At 42.0% G+C, this 18,923-nt stretch overlaps 1 protein-coding gene across 12 annotated transcripts in view; it reads right to left on the bottom strand.

Annotated features, from left to right (window-relative positions):
- Window positions 1-18,923, bottom strand: part of nav2a (neuron navigator 2a) — a 1,099,168-nt gene that overhangs the window by 393,081 nt on the left and 687,164 nt on the right. The window contains exon 1 of one of the 12 annotated variants that reach the window (XM_043705382.1): window positions 5,531-5,561. The exons of the other annotated variants lie outside the window; for them this stretch is intronic. Coding sequence (XP_043561317.1) covers window positions 5,531-5,548 — 18 coding nt within the window. The 5' untranslated portion in view covers window positions 5,549-5,561. Of the gene's footprint in view, window positions 1-5,530; window positions 5,562-18,923 lie in introns of those variants that run through there. 12 annotated transcript variants of the gene reach the window in all.

The raw sequence follows: 18,923 nt of genomic DNA, 5'->3' as shown, positions 1-18,923 counted from the left end.
AAGTGAAGAAAAATGCAAGTTTATTGACTGCAACTATGGTTTTTGTTTAGCACAGTTACTCCACAATAAAACATTAAATGGTATTAACTTCACGAGTACAATAACAGCTCAGCGCAAGACATAGAAAGTCTGAAGTGGAAGTTGTTTGAACTTGACATCTAAAGGTACTCAGTGTTAGTAATCACGCACTATCGAGTCTCATTGTCCACTGAGGAAATTCTGTGTCACTGGTCCCGGGATCTGCGGGTCCTTGTGTTGCTGAATCCTGGAGCCATATCTCACACCACACACCTGCCTGGTGTTTCCGGAAGGTGGAATTGGTCCTTGGCCTCAAGATCCCTGGCATTCTTTTCTCTAGTTCCTTTTCCATAATTCCTCTTGCTGATGGGAGTTCTCAAAGAGTTGTGTCCCTTCATACTGGAATTTCCTCGAAGTGGGTTTCCTCTGAAGGAGGGTCTCCCACACATTGACGTCCATGTTGCATATCTTGAGGGAAACTTGCAGAGAAACGCTTCCTTTGTCTTCCTCTCTTTCGAGTGCCTTCCTTGAGTTGGGTTAAGATAATTAGCTTTGATAATGGGAACTCACATATGTCAAAAAGTGTGATGCTGGAAAAGCCCAGCCGGTCAGGCAGCATCTGAGGAGCAGCAGAGTCATCGAGTCAAGCATATTTTCATCAGCAATACTTCCTCATTATGATGAATAGCTTATGCTCGAAATGTCGTTTCTCCTGCTCCTTGGATGCTGCCTGACCAGCTGTGCTTTTCCAGCACCACACTGTTTAACACTGATCTCCAGCATCTGCAGTCCTCACGTTCTCCTGGAGCTCACACTTGATAAACATGTGGCCGGCTGAGCGGAGTTGGTTTCAGATGATCATGGCCTTGATTCTGGTGCTTTTAACTGCTTCAAGGACACTGATGTTAGTATCCCCATCCTCTGAGATAATGCGGAGAATCACTAATGCTTAGTGAAAGCATGCAGGTTACTTTATCGCATTAAGTAAACAAGACCTTTTGGATTGTGTAACAAGGTGAACACCATTTGAAAAACACGATCCTTTAATTTGTCTGATCTCACTTTTCATATGCTTGCAATATGGAACAAGCTGCCAGAGGAGGTGTAGAGGCAAGTAAAGTGCAAGGTTTTAGAGGGATATGGGAAAATGCTGGCAAATGGGACTAGGTCAGATTGGGATGTCTGGTCAGTGTGGACAAGTTGGACCAAAGGGTCTGTTTCCATGCTGTATGACTCTATGTGAACTCCTCTGATGCCATGTGTAACAGCACAAATCAATTGGAGGAAATATTTCCTCTTTAGAGGGGGATAAGGTACAGGATGATTGAAATGCAAACAAATTTCATCAAAGATTTGAAAATAGCTTCAGTATCACTCAACTCAAATGTAATAATACACAGTCCAAAGATGTGCAGGTCAGGTGAATTGGCCATGCTACGTTGCCCATAGTGTTAGGTGCATTAGTCAGAGGGAAAAGGGCCTGGGTGGGTTGCTCTTCAGAGGGTCGGTGTGGAATGGTGGGACTGAATGGCCTGTTTCCACACTGTGGGGAATCTAATCTAATCTAATGTTAGCTGAATACTAGGGTTTCTCAATCAGCAGGGAAAATACAAGGAAGTGACAATTTGCAAAATCATTTACTCTTTATTAACTGGTTGTGGGTATCACTGGTTGGACCAAGACTTCTTGCCCAACCCTAATTGCTCTTGAACTCAGTGGCTCTCTCTGCCATTGCAGAGGGAACTGAGAAGTCAATCACACGTAGGCCGGACCAGGTAAAGGATGGCAGATTTCCTCCCCTATATGGTACTAGTGAACTAGATAGGTTTTCCTGATGATAATCAGTGACTACCATTAGGGCATGTTCTGATTCATTTCTCAATGACAAATTTTTATTGAATTTAAAACTGCCCCATCGGCAGTAGGATTTGAACCATTGTCTCCAAAATACAAGTTGCTAGATTGCCACCCTAGTGATGTTGCCACGACACCAGCACTGCCTCAATGTAGGCCAACTGCAACTAAAGGCTTGGAAATTGGTCAAGATCTGTGAAATACAAGATGGAAATCCCAGAAAGACATTCTTTGAGGTGCCTCCTACATGCATGAATAACCTGTTTTAATTCCTCTTGGTCTTTCCTGGAATAGAATGCTATGAGCCAGTACATGACTCAGTCCACACTGGAAAAACCACATCAAGCCAGGCAGGTGGGGGTGGAGAAGACAACGATTCAGGTGTAACCCTTCTTCTGGAAGCTTTCCAGCTACCAATTGGATTCACTTGTTCCATCGACCAACCAGACCATGCCCACCAGCTGTGTTCACCTATCACTACCTCACCATTCCGCCCCTCTCCCCACCCAAAACCCACCCCTCTGCACTCTCTCTACCAACACCTCCATTCCTGAAGAAGGTTTATACCCAAAACATTGACCTCTTCGCTTCCTGATGCTGCCTGGCTGGCTGTGTTCTTCCAGTCTCCTGCTTGTCTACCTTGGATTGCAGCATCTATAGTTTTTTTTAATCTCAGTCCTCATTGGGGGAGCATTATAAAAATTCACTCCCGCCCTGAAAGGTTTCAGGGAATTTGCCAAAAAAAACTCGACCAGTCAGAAGATTATATCAAGGATGTCAAGGAAGGAGTTAACCGTGAAGTGTACATTTCTCCTCAGATCGGATTGACAATATAAAATTCTGCTTTCACACTTTCAAGATACTGAAAGTAAAGGAGTTACACAGCTCCGACAACACAAAAGTTAAAAACAAATGCATTGCGAAAGCACCTTTCACCTCCTCATGGCATCCCACAACACTTCAAAGCCAATTCATCCAATGCCAGCACTGTTACAACATTGAGAGCTGTCATAGCCAATGTCTCTACAGCAGAGTCCCACAAACCATAACTGGACCATTTTCTTTTAATTAAACAGATGGAAAAAGTCAAAGTTTAAAGTCTTGTTTGAAAGACAGCATCTCAATGACAAAGCAGTACACCTTCTTGCCATTCTGAAATGCCCATCTGCATTCAAGACCTTATGTTAAAGGTGCTGTGCCATGATGGTCTGACTAAATCCAAAATCCTTCTGACAGACGTACCCCTATTGTCATGTTAAAGTATATTGTCTAAATTGGTGTTAGTTCACAATATACAAAGGAAAGTAAATATTATATTTCATGTAGCTATGTGAAGAGTTTCCACTTGTCTTTAGATTCTTGCACTGATACGTTCACCCATTTTTAAACAAGCCACAACTTTCTCCATCTGATGCAAATTCAGATGAGGAATGCTGCAACATATTTCATATTGCTATCCGTGAATTTGAGGTTGATGATGACACTCCAGAAATGCTGGTAGAAATTGGTGGTGAATGAAGAGTTTCCACTTGTCTTTAGATTCTTGCACTGATACGTTCACCCATTTTTAAACAAGCCACAACTTTCTCCAGGTAAGACTTCGGCAGGAGTGATATCATTGGTTTTGCTCCCAGTCACAAACTCTACCTTTGCCACTAATACTGGCTGTTACAGTGGCTTAGTGATTAGCACTGCTACTTCACAGTGTGAGGGACCCGGATTTTATTTCAGCCTTGAGTATCTGTGTGGAGTTTGCACATTCTCCCCATGTCTGCCTGGGTTTCCTCTGGGTGCTCTGGTTTCCTCCCACAGTTGAAAGATATGCAAATTTGGTGTACTGGCCATGCTGAACTGCCCTGTATTGTCCAGATGTGCAGGCCAGCTGGGTTAGCTATGACAAATGCAGGTTAGGGGGATAGCGTGAAGCGGGGCGTAGGGATGCTCTTTGGAGGGTCGGTGCAGACTCAATGGGCTGAATGGCCTCTTTCCACAGGGTAGGGATTCCATGGTACCATTTCCCCTTGAGGGTCACCACCTCCAGTTGAAACAATCTGTAAAATCGCAGCACTCTTTTCTTTAAACAAAAACATATTTTATAGGTTGCCACTGGGAAAAGTCAAAACAATCTATCGAAATAAAGTGGATTAAGGTTTGAGGCAGTGAAACATGCCTGATGACTGAGAGAGAGTAGGGCAATGAGATCTGAGTTAATTAGACAATTGAAGAGTTGATATAGATGATACAGGCTTAGCAGCCTCCTTATGTAGAGTTTTGGTTTTTATGTCATTGGAGAGTGATCTTAATCAATAACCCTCTCAATATCCCTTTCCACAAATATTATGAATATTCCTATATTGTTGCTCAGGCTGCAATAAGTTTTTAAAAATATTTACTTATAGGATGTGTGGATTGCTGGCTGGGCCAGCACTTATTGTTCATTATAGTTGCTCCATGAGAAGGTGGTGGAAATCTGCTTTCTTGAACCACTGTTCACAACCATTTGTTGTGAGTACACCATTTGTGCCACAAGGGAGTGCGTTCCAGGATTTTGATCCAGCGCCAGTAAAGGAATATTTCAAAGTTAGATTGGCGAGGGCATTGGAGGGAACTTCCATGTGCTGGTGGCCCCGTACTTCTGCTGCCCCTGTCCTTCTAAATGGAAGTGGTCATGGGTTTGAAAGCTTAAGGATCTTTGGCAAATTTCTATAGTGCATCCTGTAGATGGTACACACTGCTACTACAAAGCATTGATGGTGGATGGACTAAATATTTGTGAATGTGGTGCCAATCAAGTGGGTTGCTTTGTACTGAATTGTGCCAAGATTCTTGAGTGTTGTTGGAACTGCATCCATCCAGGCAAGTTAACAGCCTGGTGAGTATGGCTCAATTACTCATTCACAAACCTGTTAACCCATTTCAGCAGCACCTGTTTCAAACCGTCCTCAAATGAACATTCAATGGAGAATTTATTTCACAATATAAACTCCCTCTGCTCCCAGAAGAACTTTGAACCCATGAGTCATTCTCTTTAAAGTGTTTGGTAAACAGAACCAGAATAAAACAAAAATCATTTAAACGGTTGCTAGGTGTGTTAAAAGCTTGCTGGAGGTTATTCATAGAATGCTAAACATTAAAACTATTTTATGCAATCTGTAAGTCTTAGTATACAGCAGTTTTTAAACAGCTAAATGTTGAACAAATGGAATGATAGTTCTTACGAAAGCATCAGAATTGACGAAAACATTTGTGATTCATGGTAACACAGCGATTTCTCTGTAAAAATCAATTTCACTACTAATCCTTACCACAGATATACGATACACTCTCAGAATTGTAATGGTTATTTGGAAACATGCCGTCATTGTCGTTATTGGTCAGATCTAACACAAGCCAAAAATAGGGTTGGCTCGTGCTCTGCAGACAGGATTAAGTAACCTATCTAAATGAAACTGTTCAGAATGAACAAATGCACACGGCAAAAATATGTAGCCTGACGATCAGTTTTTGCAGATTATATGAGGCCGGACATGACAGAGAGGAAAGCAAACAAAAATGATCATAAGGTTTAATCCAATATGGCTGGAATTCCAAAACTAATAGTTAAGTGGTATTGCTAAAGGGCAAAAACTGTACTTTAGAGATAATTAAAGACACTCACCTCTCCAGTAGCAGGCATTGTACTGTGAGGACTCTGGCATCAGAACAGGGGAAATTCAAACTTGATGCCAGTTTCAATTTATGCACTTGTTCCTTGGCAACAGAGAATGCCAGTGTGATGATGTAATGCTGGGTCAGTTCCTGATTACCTGCACGACTGGATCCTATCCGTTTAAAGTCAACCACAGAGCCATAACAGCAACTCTGCAGTATCTGTCCGCTAATAAACGTGGGCTATATCATACTGCCTTCAGTTTCAGCACAACAGTGTCTCCTAGCTCATATTAACTCCGAAAATTGTGTTTAATCCTTCCTTCAGGAGGAAAAGAATATTTTCATTTATTTTTCAAAACAAGATAATTATTTTATTAAATCGCTATACAGACTATTTTCCACAGATATTCAATGCACATTTTTCATTCTTCCACAGGATATGGATATTACTGCACTTATCACTCATCCCTAATTGCCCCTTGAGAAGGTAGTGGTGAGCTGTCTTCTTGAACTGCTGCAGTCATTGAGAACACCCTCAGTGCCACTGGGAGAGTGCTCCAGGATTTTGACTTTTTGACACTAAAGGAACGGCTTCTTGGAACTGCAACAGTCCACGTGTGTTTTATGAGGCAGAATTCCAAAGTGTGGCGAACAGCAATTCCAACGATTGAAAAATCAATTATATTTCCACATACAGTAATTAGTCATATAATCTCAGAGAGAAAAACAATTCTTTGTACACAACCCCTTCATTGCTGCTGGACTTTTCCCAGAGTTCAATACGTTACCACAGTCAAATACTGATTTCAGTTTTGGCTGGCTCAGTCAAAGCACGCACATCATAGGGTCAGAAAGACAATCTCCATTCCAGATCCATCAGCATATTACTCAGGGTGAAAGATCCGTGCTTTATTACAGGAGTGTCACATTTTTGGAAGTGCCATTTTTCAACTGAGACCCCCAATTTACCTATCATTGGCCATACTTTATCCCATTGGTACCATTCATAGAAACCAGGAAGGTTTTACTCATGTCCTCGCTACAGTTCTAAACCACCACTGTTTTTATTGGATCGTGCTGTGCGCAAATCGTCCTTTTCTATATTTTCTATATATATGTTTAATTCATTCATGAGATGTGAGTGGCATTGTCTGAGCCAGAATTTATTGCCCATTTTTAATTTCCCCAAAGGCATTTAAGAGTCATTCACATTGCTGTGGGTGTCAAATTATCTATAGGCCGGACCAGGTAAGGATGGCAAATGTCCTTCCCTAAAAGACATTAGTGAACAATGATGGGTTTTTTTTATGGCAATTAACTATTGGTTACATGGTTGCCAAATGGCTCTATTTAATTCCAGATTTCTATTAAATTCAGCCTTGGCCATTGTGGGCTTTGAACCCACACCATTAGGAAACTATCTTTCATTTGATTTATTACAGACACATGGACCTAAGTACAGTGAAAAGCTTTGTTTTGCGAGCATTACAGGCAGATGATATGGTCCTTAGAAAGAGCGAGGGCAGGTGACAACTGCAAAGGAGATGCGCAAAGCAAGACCTACATTAACAGGATCAACATTATTTGAAGTTAGAGGAGTCTATGCATCAATCAAATAACAGCAGGGAAGAAGCTGTTCTTGAAACTGTTGGTTCGCATGTTCAAGTTTCTGTACCTGTTGCCTGACGGAAGAGATTGAAAGAGAATATTGCTTTGATGATGTTAGATTAAGACTAGATTCCCTACAGTGTGGAAACAAGTCCACACTGACCCTCTGAAGAGCAACTCACCCAGACCCATTCCCCTACACTTAACACTACGGGCAATTTAGCATGGCCAATTCACCTGACCTGCACATCTTTGGACTGTGGGAGGAAACCGGAGCACCCAGAGGAAACCCACGCAGACACGGGGAGAATGTGTAAACTCCACACAGTCGCCCAAGGTGGGAATTGAACCCGGGTCCCTGGTGCTGTGAGGCAGCAGTGCTAACCACTGAGCTACCATAAAGTTAAAAATCACACAACACCAGGTTATAGTCCAACAGGTTTATTTGGCAGCACTAGTTTTCAGAGCGCTGCTCCTTCATCAGGTGAATGAGAAGTGTAAGTGAGGTCCATGGATGGGAGGTTGGCTTCTGTGATGGTCTGGGCTGGGCACACAATCTTCTGTAGTCTCTGACAGTCCTATATCTATCACCCCTCAATTTAAAGCTATGTCCCTCCTGCTAGGCATCACCATCTAAGGAAAAAGGCTCCCACTGTCCACCATATCTAATTTGCTGATTATCCTGTATGTCTCAATTAAGTCACCTCTCAACCTTCTTCTCTCTAACAAAAGCAACCTCAAGCCTCTCAGCCTTTCCTCATAAGACCTTCCCTCCATACCAGGCAACATCCTAATAAATCTCCTCTGAACCCTTTCCAAAGCTTCCACATCCTTCCTATAATGCGGTAACCAGAACTATATGCAATACTCCAAGTACGGCCGCACCAGAGTTTTGTACAGTTGCAGCATGACCTCGTGGCTCCGAAACTCCATCCCTCTACCAATAAAAGCTAACACACCATATGCCTTCTTAACAACCCTATCAACCTGGGTGGCAACTTTCAGGGATCTTAGTACCTGGACACTGAGCTCTCTCTGCTCATCTACACTACTAAGAATTTTACCATTAACCCAGGATTCTTTGTTCCTGTTAGTCCTTCCAAACTGAATCACCTCACACTTTTCCTCATTTTTTACCTCTCAGCCCAGCTCTGCAGCTTATCTATGTCCTGCTGTAACCTACAACATCCTTCTGCACTATCCACAACTCCACAGACCTTAGTGTCACCTACAAATTTACTAACCCATCCTTCTACGCCCTCATCCAGGTCATTTACAAAAATGACAACCAGCAGTGGACCCAAAACAGATCCTTGCGGTACACCAGTAGTAACTGAATTCCAGGATGAATATTTCCCATCAACCACCATCGCTGTCTTCTTTCAGTTAGCCAATTTCTGATCCAAATCGCTAAATGACCCTCGATCCCTTGCCTCCATATTTTGTGCAATAGCCAACTGTGGGGAACCTTATCAAATGCCTTACTGAAATCCATATCCACCACATCAACTACATTACCCTCATCCACCTGGTTGGCCACATGATTCCAGACTCACAGCAATATGGTTGATTCTGGACCTCTATCTGAGCTAGCAACTCAGTTCAAGGGCAAATAGGGATGGGCAACAATTGCTGGCTTTGTCAGTGAGGTCCACATCCCACGTATGAACAAATCATCTGTCCTCGCATAGCTGATTGAGGGAGGCAGGGCCATGGCGATTACACTTGGCTCTTCGTTGCAATGGAATCTTTACCCCCCCACGAGAAGGGACAGCAGACAGCCTCATTTTAAACGAGGGCCTACAACAATGTAGCACTCACTCAGTACAGTGTTGGTAAGTCAATCTAGATGTGAGCACTGAAGCCCTGAAAGGGGACTTGAACTCAGAATCTCCTGACTCCAAGGAGAGAGCAACACCAGCTGATGAACATCCAACACACAAAAAGGAAGAATTTGTGGTGCTGCCCAGATTTCTCAGGTGAGTTTGAAGGGATGAGGAATAATGTTTACTTCCTTCTGCGCCGGAATCAAACCACGGTGGCACAGTGGTTAGCACTGCTGCCTCACAGCGCTGGAGACCCGGGTTCAATTTCCGCCTCAGGTGACTGACTGTGTGGAGTCTTCATATTCTCCCCATGTCTGCGTAGGTGTGCTCTGGTTTCCTCCCCCATTCCAAAAATGTGCAGGTTAGATGAATCGGCCATGCTAAATTGCCTGTAGTGTTAGGTGAAGGGGTAAATCTAGGGGAATGGGTCTGGGTGGGTTGCGCTTCGGCAGGTCGGTGTGGACTTGTTGGGCCGAAGGGCCTGTTTCCACACTATAAATAATCTATTCTAATCTAAAACACTCATGGTGCAAAACCAGCTGAACTGAATTTATCCACAGTGAGTTCTGTTTTGGTGGAATGAACATGTGGATAATTCCTGGATAAAAGAAAACACACTATACAGTAGGAAAGAGCCAAAACTGTTGCGTGATCCCAGGACAGAAAGCTTAGTGCCAGATAATTTTTAAAAAGCTTCAAAATTAATATTGAAATGGAACACTGGATATCAACCCTGACTGATCAGCTGACCCTTTCCAAACAATAATATGAAATTTAAACTCTGTTTTTAAAAGCGACTTTTACATCCTGCAATGAGCAAAATAAACAGCAATCTATTCAGAACTGCTGCAGGCTAAAGTTCTGGCTTCCTAGAAATAAACTTACCAATGCTCACAGCTACAAGCAGGATTTCATTAGGTGTGGAATCACATGACCGAGTGCACCAATTTGCCACGGTGTTGACTATCAATCAAGTTAAACATTCTTTTCAATCTTCTACAAAAACCCCACCAGTTTTACAATATAAGAATCACTTCTAAGTTTGAACTTACCTTGGCACAACAATTCTTTTCCCTGTATATGAATGACCGTAAAATCTAGAAGGTGATAGCATGATTCCTGCCATCGAACTCAGAGACATCTAAGCACTTAATAAACAAATCACTCAGACGCGAATTGATTGACAGGGCTTAGTCATGTAACTGTGACCAGCCACTCTTTACTCTTCTGTAAATAGCACTCTTTTTGAGCTACTTATGCTGAAGCAGGATCACAGAATGTCAGGCAAAGTTTTGTTCAAAGAACTTTTCCACTGAATCAATCTGTTGGCAGCAAAACGTTGTTTCAGCAGCAATACCTAATGCAAAATCCCTGGATGCTGCTGACTGAAAGAAACAACTTTTCTGATTTCTGAACCCTTTGGACATTTTTGCCTCCTTCAGATATCAAAAGCATTAATGCCTCTTGAAAATGTACTCAATGCATACGGAAATTTTGTAAAATGCCATTTGAGCAATGGCCCTATAGTCCAGCCAGACTATAGGGCTGCTCTCTCACGAGAGAGAGGTGACTGAATGGTGAGTCAGCACACCTCAGAACAGGGGAGGGGTTGAGCAGGAGAGGAACAGGGGAGATCTAATAGAAACCTACAAGATAATATATGGCTTGGAAAGGGTGGACGCTAGGAAATTGTTTCCATTAGGCGAGGAGACTAGGACCCGTGGACACAGCCTTAGAATTAGAGGGGGTAAATTCAGAACAGAAATGCGGAGACATTTCTTCAGCCAGAGAGTGGTGGGCCTGTGGAATTCATTGCTGCAGAGTGCAGTGGAGGCCGGGTCGCTAAATGTCTTCAAGGCAGAGATTGATAAATTCTTGATGTCACAAGGAATTAATGGCTACAGGGAGAATGCGGGTAAGTAGAGTTGAAATGCCCATCAGCCATGATTGAATGGCGGAGTGGACTCGATGGACCGAATGGCCTTACTTCCACTCCTATGTCTTATGGTCTTATGGCAACCCTAGCCTGCAATGCTGCATCACAAACCAGCTATTCAACTAACTGAGCTAACTGACCCCTGAATTGAGCTTAAATTCAAAGCCATTGAGCAGAGAGAGCAAGGATTGGATACCACAATTTTCATGGTCGTATCTAGATCCTTCTTATCAAAGATATAGTTCCCCACAGAGCTGAATGGGGCAGAAACATGGTTCATGTGATGAACCTCTTCACTGAGGTTCACATTTCTTGCCTGGCATAGATCAAAGTATGCCAAATAATTAACATTTTATGGAATTGTTCCCTTGATGTTTACTAACGGGGAGAGCTGAAGTATCAGGTGAAGTCTGAAAGCACTTTAGTATCGGAAACATTGAAAGAGGGTTTAAATAGTTTGTAGGTTTCAAACAAAACTCTGTCTCGGGTCATCTGAAGATCTCTGGCAAAGCTAGTCTCAAATAGGCCAAAGACAAAGAAAAACATTCAAAATCTGTCATAAGAACATGATATAAGTAGGCAGGAATGAAAAGGTTGCACGGCCTATCCAGTTTAGCCTGTTTCCTCGACATTTTCACAACGCACAAAGAACACTTTCATCTGTCTCACATGTTGCCATTTAACATTCCCTGATAACCCATGAATCAAAATACTTCTAACCAGTGCACCTGGCTGCTTGGTGAAATAACTGCAAATATCTGCTGTAACTATTGTTAATCTTTTCAGCCTACCATTTTGTAAGTGTGGTTGTTTTCATAAATTCGGATAATCTTGTCATATCTTCATTTCCAATTTGTCTTTTCATCCCCTAGGAGATGGATAAACCTATCATGGCTAACCAAGGAGGTTATGGACAGTATTAAGGTGAAAGAAGAAGGACATAAGGAGGTTAGAGTCAGTGATTGCCCTGAGGACTGGGATAAATTCTGAATCCAGCAAAGGAGGACAAAAAAGATAATAATGACAAAGAGAATTAACTATGAGGGCAAACTAGTGAGGAATATAAAAGCTGACAGTAAGAGCTTCTTTAAATATATAAAGTGTAAGAAAAGAGGTCAAAGTGAATATAGGCCCCACAGAAAATGAATCTCGGCAGACAGTTATGCGTGACAAGGAAATGGCAGAACAGTTAACCATATAAAGGGAAGGAGTTAAATACCATCACGATCATTAGAGAAATAGTATTAGACAAACTAATAGGGCTAAAGGTGGATAAATTCCCCAGCCCTGATGATGTGCATTTGAGGATCCTAAAAGAGGTAGTTATAAAGGTAGTAGATAAACTGGCAGCATTTTTCCAAATAAAAAATCTCTGGTTTCTGCAAAATTACAAGAGAATTCAAAAATTGCTAATGAGATAGAATTAGGGGTGGCATGGTGGCTCAGTGGTTAGCAATGCTGCCTCAGTGTCAGGGTCGATTCCAGCCTCGGGCAACTGTGTGTGTGGAGTTTGCACGTTCTCCCCGTGTCTGCATGGGTTTCCTCCGGGTGCTCCGGTTTCCTCCCACAGTCCAAAGATGTGCAAGTTAGGTGAATTGGCCGTGCTAAATTGCCCATAATGTTCAGGGATGTGTAGGTTCGCTGCATTAGTCAGGGGTAAATATAGGATAATAGGGTAGGGGAATGGGTCTGGGTGGATTACTCTTCAGAGGATCGGTGTGGATTTGTTGGGCCGAAGGGCCTGTTTCCACACTGTAGGGATTCTAGATATCCCTATTCTAAAAGGGACAGAGGCAAAAAATGAGTAACTACAGACCTATTAGTCTAACATTTATTGTTGGGAAAGCTATTGGAATCAATGATGAAGGAAAATAATAGCAGCACGTTGAGAAACTCATAATCTGATCAACCTGAGTCAGCATGGCTTAATGAAAGGAAAATTGTGTCTGACTGTTGTATTCGAGTTTTTTTTTCCAGGAAGTCTCAGCCAGAGTGGATAGAGGGGAACCAGTAGTGTGCTGTAATTTGTCTTCAGACATTCGACAAGGTACCTCACAAAAGGTTAAGTCAAAACAACCCATGGAATTGAAGGTAGCCTTTTGGCATGGATAGTGAATTGATCAGGAAAACAATGAGTGAGGATAAGGGTTTTATTTAACAGGCTGGAAGCCCATGGCCAATGGATGCAAAGGCAGATAGTAAGAGGGATACAGAGAGATATTGATAGGTTACATAAGTGGGCAAAATGTTGGCAAATGGAGAATAATGGGGGAAATATGCAGTTGTTCATTCTGGAAGAGAGAACAAAAGGGATAAATATTATTTAAATGAAGAAAAACTGCAGAAAGCTACAACACCAAGGGACTTGGGGGCACTTGTACTTAAAACACAGAAAGCTAGCACACAGGTAATTAGGAAGGCTAATGGAGTGTTGCCACTTATTTCAAGGGGGTTGGAGTGTAATAGTAGGGAAATCTTGCTGCAACTGTACAAGGTGTGACCACATCTGGAGTACTGTGGATAGTTTTGGTCCCCTTATTTAAGAAAACATATCATTTCATTGGAGGCAGTTCAGAGAAAGTCCACTAAGATGATCCCTGGTATGGAAGGATTGTCTTATGAGAGAAGGCCAAACAGATTGGGACTCTACTCATTGGCATTTGGAAGAATGAGAGGTGATCTCATTGAAACATCAGATTCCTGTGGGTAAACGGTGAGAGGATAATTTCCATCATGGGAGAGTCTAGGACCACAGGGTATCATCCCAGAATAAAGGGGTGACAATTTAAGACTGAGATGAGAAGGAATTTTTTCTCTCAGAAGGTTGAGAGTCTTTGGAACACCATGCCACAGAGAGCTGTGGGCGGGAGAGTCCTTGTGTATCTTTAAGGCTGAGACAGATAGATTCAAGGGGAATCATGGGTTATGGGGAAAAGGCAGGAAAATAGACATGAGGAATGTAGATCAACCAAGATTGCACTGAATGGTGTGGCAGGCTTAAGGAGCTGAACGGCCTATCCTGTTCCTATTGCTTATCATCGTATGGTCACCATTGTATTGCTTGCCTAATGCTGCATATTTGTTAGTTTTCCATTTCTGAAAGTCATTTTAAGGCCCATATCTCTTTATGCTTTTGAGTTTAAGCTTTCTCGTCTAATTTTATCTTTTACTTCACTTCCTCGTTATCAGCCCATCCCACATTTTCTTACATTGGTGGAGTATTTTTGCAAAAGATGAAGCAGGACCAGGACATCCCAGTGTGGAGTTGGGGTCCCCAGGTGGGCTAGTGAGCTGTAAGTTTGGGGTCATAAGGCAATAACGGCCACCATGGAGCTCTCAATGAGTTACAGCAACTGTATCTCACGCTAATATTGAGGTCCCCATGATACAAAGGAGCACCTTCACTCCCTGCCCCACCCCCTCTCTCACAAGGTTTGGTTCTTGTGACAAATTTTCAAGTCTCAAAATGGGGTCACATTGGAGAAAAGCTTGGCAAGCAATGACCAGACTGAACAATGGGAGATTATTTCACCTTGAAGCATAGATCCGAACCTGATCTCAAGGTGCTTCAGAACATAATCTGTCAACATTTAGGGAGCTCTTTGATGTCTTTTGTGTTAAAATTGCACAACAGTGATTGCAAAGTCTAAAGCATTCAGAACACAGTGTTAAATATGACACCCTCTTTTGAAAGACCACAAATGACTATACGAGTCACTGAGATACTTTTAAACTTTGTCCATCTCCAATTACAATTTCATTAACATTTCTGCAGAATCAAAATATTTTCTGAAGCATTTCCTCAACAGCAGACAATAGTCACCTTTTATTATTAATATTGACTCAACTAATGCTTGACTCAACTCAAAATAACGATGCACTCAAATATGGAGAGACTAATATCTGCACGCAGAAAGAATCTGTCAGTCACATGGAATATGTGGATAATTACAGCACTCCACCAATATTTGTCAGCAATGCTGCTGATCAGCTGTATATTCAACAGCTGTTAACACAAACTTTATAGAAATCCAAAACTTCAATTCTGATTGTTTACTGTCAAGTATTTCAACATGCCCATGGTTTGTGTCTCACACATACACAACAGACAGAATTACTAACAAAAAGGGAAGCAAGTATAATGAAGAAAAGTACACTTTCACTGCAATGAATCACAGGCATTGCAAGACACACTGGCATTCATTTTCCAGAATAACAAGCTTAACAGCTCAAGTAAGCTAAATTCCAGGTATTAAATTTCAAGAAATGCAATTATATACAAAAGCTCAAAAATAAACTCTCCTTAATTGCCACCCACTTTGAACTCATCTAAGCCTTGCACATTGTTACATTCATGCCTGATAAGGCAGTGATCTGAAAAAATAAAATGCACTGTTGTTTTTGTTAACTAATTAGGCACCAAATCATTTAATATGTGTGGGATAAAGATGCCAATGCACAAATGTTCTTCTTTACAGATTGCAAAAGAACATATGGCCTGTGTGCACTGAGTTTCATAAACCATAGCCAGCAAAATACTTCACCATCAGGAATAGCCAAATGGGTTTGACCTGTGCCATCTTTGGGTGCCTTGGAAATCTTGAGAAAGCCTCTCAGGTGCAGTAGAGGGTTGTGAGCAAAACAAAAAGAGACAGAATTACTAACAAAAAGGGAAGCAAATGTAATGACAGAGAGAGAGGGAACGCAAAAATGGTTGGAGGTTAAGTCAGAGGATATATAACTAAATATTTAGTTTTCTAATACGTTTAAAAACAATTGTTTCAAATAACTCGTCATTTTGCAATATATGCTGTCGGTTGTATCAGTCTATGTGCTGTCTGTTGTATCAGGTACGTCAGACTGCAGCAGTTCAACAAGACAGCTCAGACGTACCTGATACAACAGACAGTACATAGACTGCAGCAGTTCAACAAGGCAGCTCAATGTGCTGTCTGTTGGTCCAGGTACGTCTGAGCTATCTTGTTGAACTGCTGCAGTCTATGTACTGTCTGTTGTATCAGGTACTGCTGAGCTGCCTTGTTGAACTGCTGCAGTCTATGTGCTGTCTGTTGTATCAGGTACATCTGAGCTATCTTGTTGAACTGCTGCAGTCTATGTGCTGCCTGTTGTTTCAGGTATCTCGGCTGACGGGCCTCCACGCAGTTTCATTTCTTTTTGGAGACATCCCAATGATTGTTACATTGATTGGCTACAAATCATTAATCTAGCTCAATCCCACTTTGCCTCCAAACGTCGGTCAATATCTTGGAAGTCAAAGTTGGTTTTGTCTGACAAGGTTTAAAAGTTTAGCAGTAACAATTCACGTGCAGTATACATACTACCTACACAAACTGACACCAAGTCACATATGGCAACCAAAAGGTTAATCAAAAAACATATTTTAGGAATGACTTAAAGCAGGGGAGATGGGTAGAGATGTGGAAATTAGGAAGGCAATCCTGGAACTGATGGCCTAAGCACATGAAAGCACAGACACAAGTTGTGGAGAATTAAAATTAGAAAATGTGCAGGAGAACCAGAATTGGAACAGCAGGCAGATCTCAGAGGGTTTTAGGGCTGGAGCAAATTAGGTAGCTAAGGGTTTAGTGAACTGTCTGCATCATCTTCAAACTGCTTCATATAATTTGTGCTTTGAATGGGATATTAGACTCAGTAGACCTGGCAGAGAAATGTGGTACTCACTCAGAATAGTAAATGAGGCAGCAGATCGTTTATAAGTTGGAATATGCAAACTGAGAGCAGAACTTCAGAGTGCAGCAGCAAATAAATTAGCATTTAATTACCCCAGGAGCACAGCAGGACTAAGACCTGGAATTTGAGTTACAATTTGTATTCAACCCATTTATCTTGACTGAACAGGTTCACAGCTGTGTTCCTTGTAGTATATTGTAATAGTCGAGAACTTGGCCATACGGGCCTCTCTGCTGGGGAGGTATAACAGTAACAGCTGTCTCCAGCTGAGCACGTAATAAAGCTTTCAGAAGGCATTCGATAGGGTCCCACATGAGAGATTAGCAAAAAAAAACTACAACACATGGGATCGGGGCATAGTATTCTTACATGGATAGAGAACTGACTGGCAGACATAAAGAGTTTTAGGACGAAGCAAGTCTTTCTCCAAATGGCAGTGAGTGAGTAGTGGAGTGCCACAGAAACCAGTGCTCATGCCCAGGTAATCACAATAATATTAATGATTTAGATGACGGAACTAAATGTATTATCCCCAAGTTTGCAGGCAATACAAAGTGAGGTGGGAGGGTGAGCTGTGAGGAGGATGCAGAGATACGATCTATTCAAGTGGAGTCAGTAGACATATGAATGGTTGATGAAGTACAATGTGGATAAATGCGAGGTTATCCACGTTGACATGAAAACAAGAAGACAAAGTATTATATGAATGGTGATAGATTGGAAAAAGAGGGAGATGCAACACGACCTGGATGTCCTGGTACACCACTCACTGAAAGTAAGCACACAGGTAAAGGAGGCAGACTGTATGTTAGCCTTCATAGTGAGAATTTGGGCATAGGTAAGACCACACCTGGAGTATTGTGTGCACTTTCGGTCTCCTTTCCCAATGGTGGGGGTAGCACAGCCAGGGTCATAGTTTAAGGACAAACCCAGGGAGTGGTGAGCCTGTGGAATTAACTACCACAGAAAGTTGTTGAAGACAAAACATTGTGTTTTCAGGAAGGAAGTAGATATAGCTCATGTGACTAAAGGGATCAAAGGATATGGAGGTAGGGCGGGATGAGGGTATTGAGTTCAATGATCAGCCATGATCACATGAATTGTGTGATCATGGATCAGCCATGAATTGTGGAGCAGGTTTGAGAGGTTGAATGGCCTCCTCCTCCTCCTATCTCCTATGTTTCTTTGTTTCAAATCCCATGCAGGAAGGAAGGATTGGCTGTGCACCATCTTCCCAATGGCCTAGGAGGGAGCTGTATCAGTCTGAAAAACAGGAAGAGAACCACAAACACATAGACAGCAAATCAAAGAAAGAATGTCATAATGAACCAGGTGAAAGCAAGCTAGATTTAAAACTGAACTGGAAAAACACAGAAAGAGGGATGACAAAAATGTAAAGACAGAGATGGTCAAATAACAGAAAATCGCAAGAACAATTTGGAGAAAGAGTACAAGCCAGAGGAAAACAGGATGTAGTAAGATGAAAATAAAGAAAAACAGAGCAGAGAAAGAAATCAATCAAGGTAAGAAATAAAAAACTAACAATGTAGTGAGTTAGAGAAAGTCAAGAGGAAGGAACAGGCAAACTGTTTCCAAAAGATAAATAGAATTGAAAAGGATCCTAGGGTATGTCCCAGTAAGTCCCACAGCATGTTATTGCATGATGCACAAAGGAACAGCTAGGAACAACGTCACCTTCCCAGTTTTGCAAGGCTGGTGCAATAATGGGAACCGAGATGGATGAAAGCTTGTAGTGGAGTTCCTCAGGGGATTATTGGGACCCTTGTTTTCCCTGATAATATACTCATGATCTGGATGTCGGTCAGCGGGGGAACAATTTCAAAGTTTGCAGATGACACAAAACTTCTAAGAATTGTAAACTGTGAGGAAGACAGTGTGGAACTCCAACAGAACTTTGACAAGTTGTTGGAGCGGATGGATGACAGCATATGAAGGTCAATGCTGAGAAGTTTGATACTTTGATCAAAAAAACACTGAAAGACAATATAAAATGGAGAAGGGGCAAAATAGAAATTGCTGGAAAAGCTCAGCAGGTCTGGCAGAATCTGTGGAGAGATATCAGAATTAATGTTTCAGGTCTATTGACCCTTCATCAGAATAAGGAGATGATAGAACATAGAACATAGAACAATACAGCACAGAACAGGCCCTTCGGCCCACGATGTTGTGCCGAACATTTGTCCTAGCTTAAGCACCCATCCATGTACCTATCCAATTGCCACTTAAAGTTCGCCAATGATTCTGACTCTGCCACTCCCAAAGACAGCGCATTCTATGCCCCCACCACTCTCTGGGTA

The sequence above is a fragment of the Chiloscyllium plagiosum genome, chromosome 16 (assembly GCF_004010195.1).
Source record: "Chiloscyllium plagiosum isolate BGI_BamShark_2017 chromosome 16, ASM401019v2, whole genome shotgun sequence".
Taxonomy (NCBI): domain Eukaryota; kingdom Metazoa; phylum Chordata; class Chondrichthyes; order Orectolobiformes; family Hemiscylliidae; genus Chiloscyllium; species Chiloscyllium plagiosum.
Note: the sequence above shows the minus strand (reverse complement) of the source record. Positions and strands in the feature narration are given on the sequence as shown.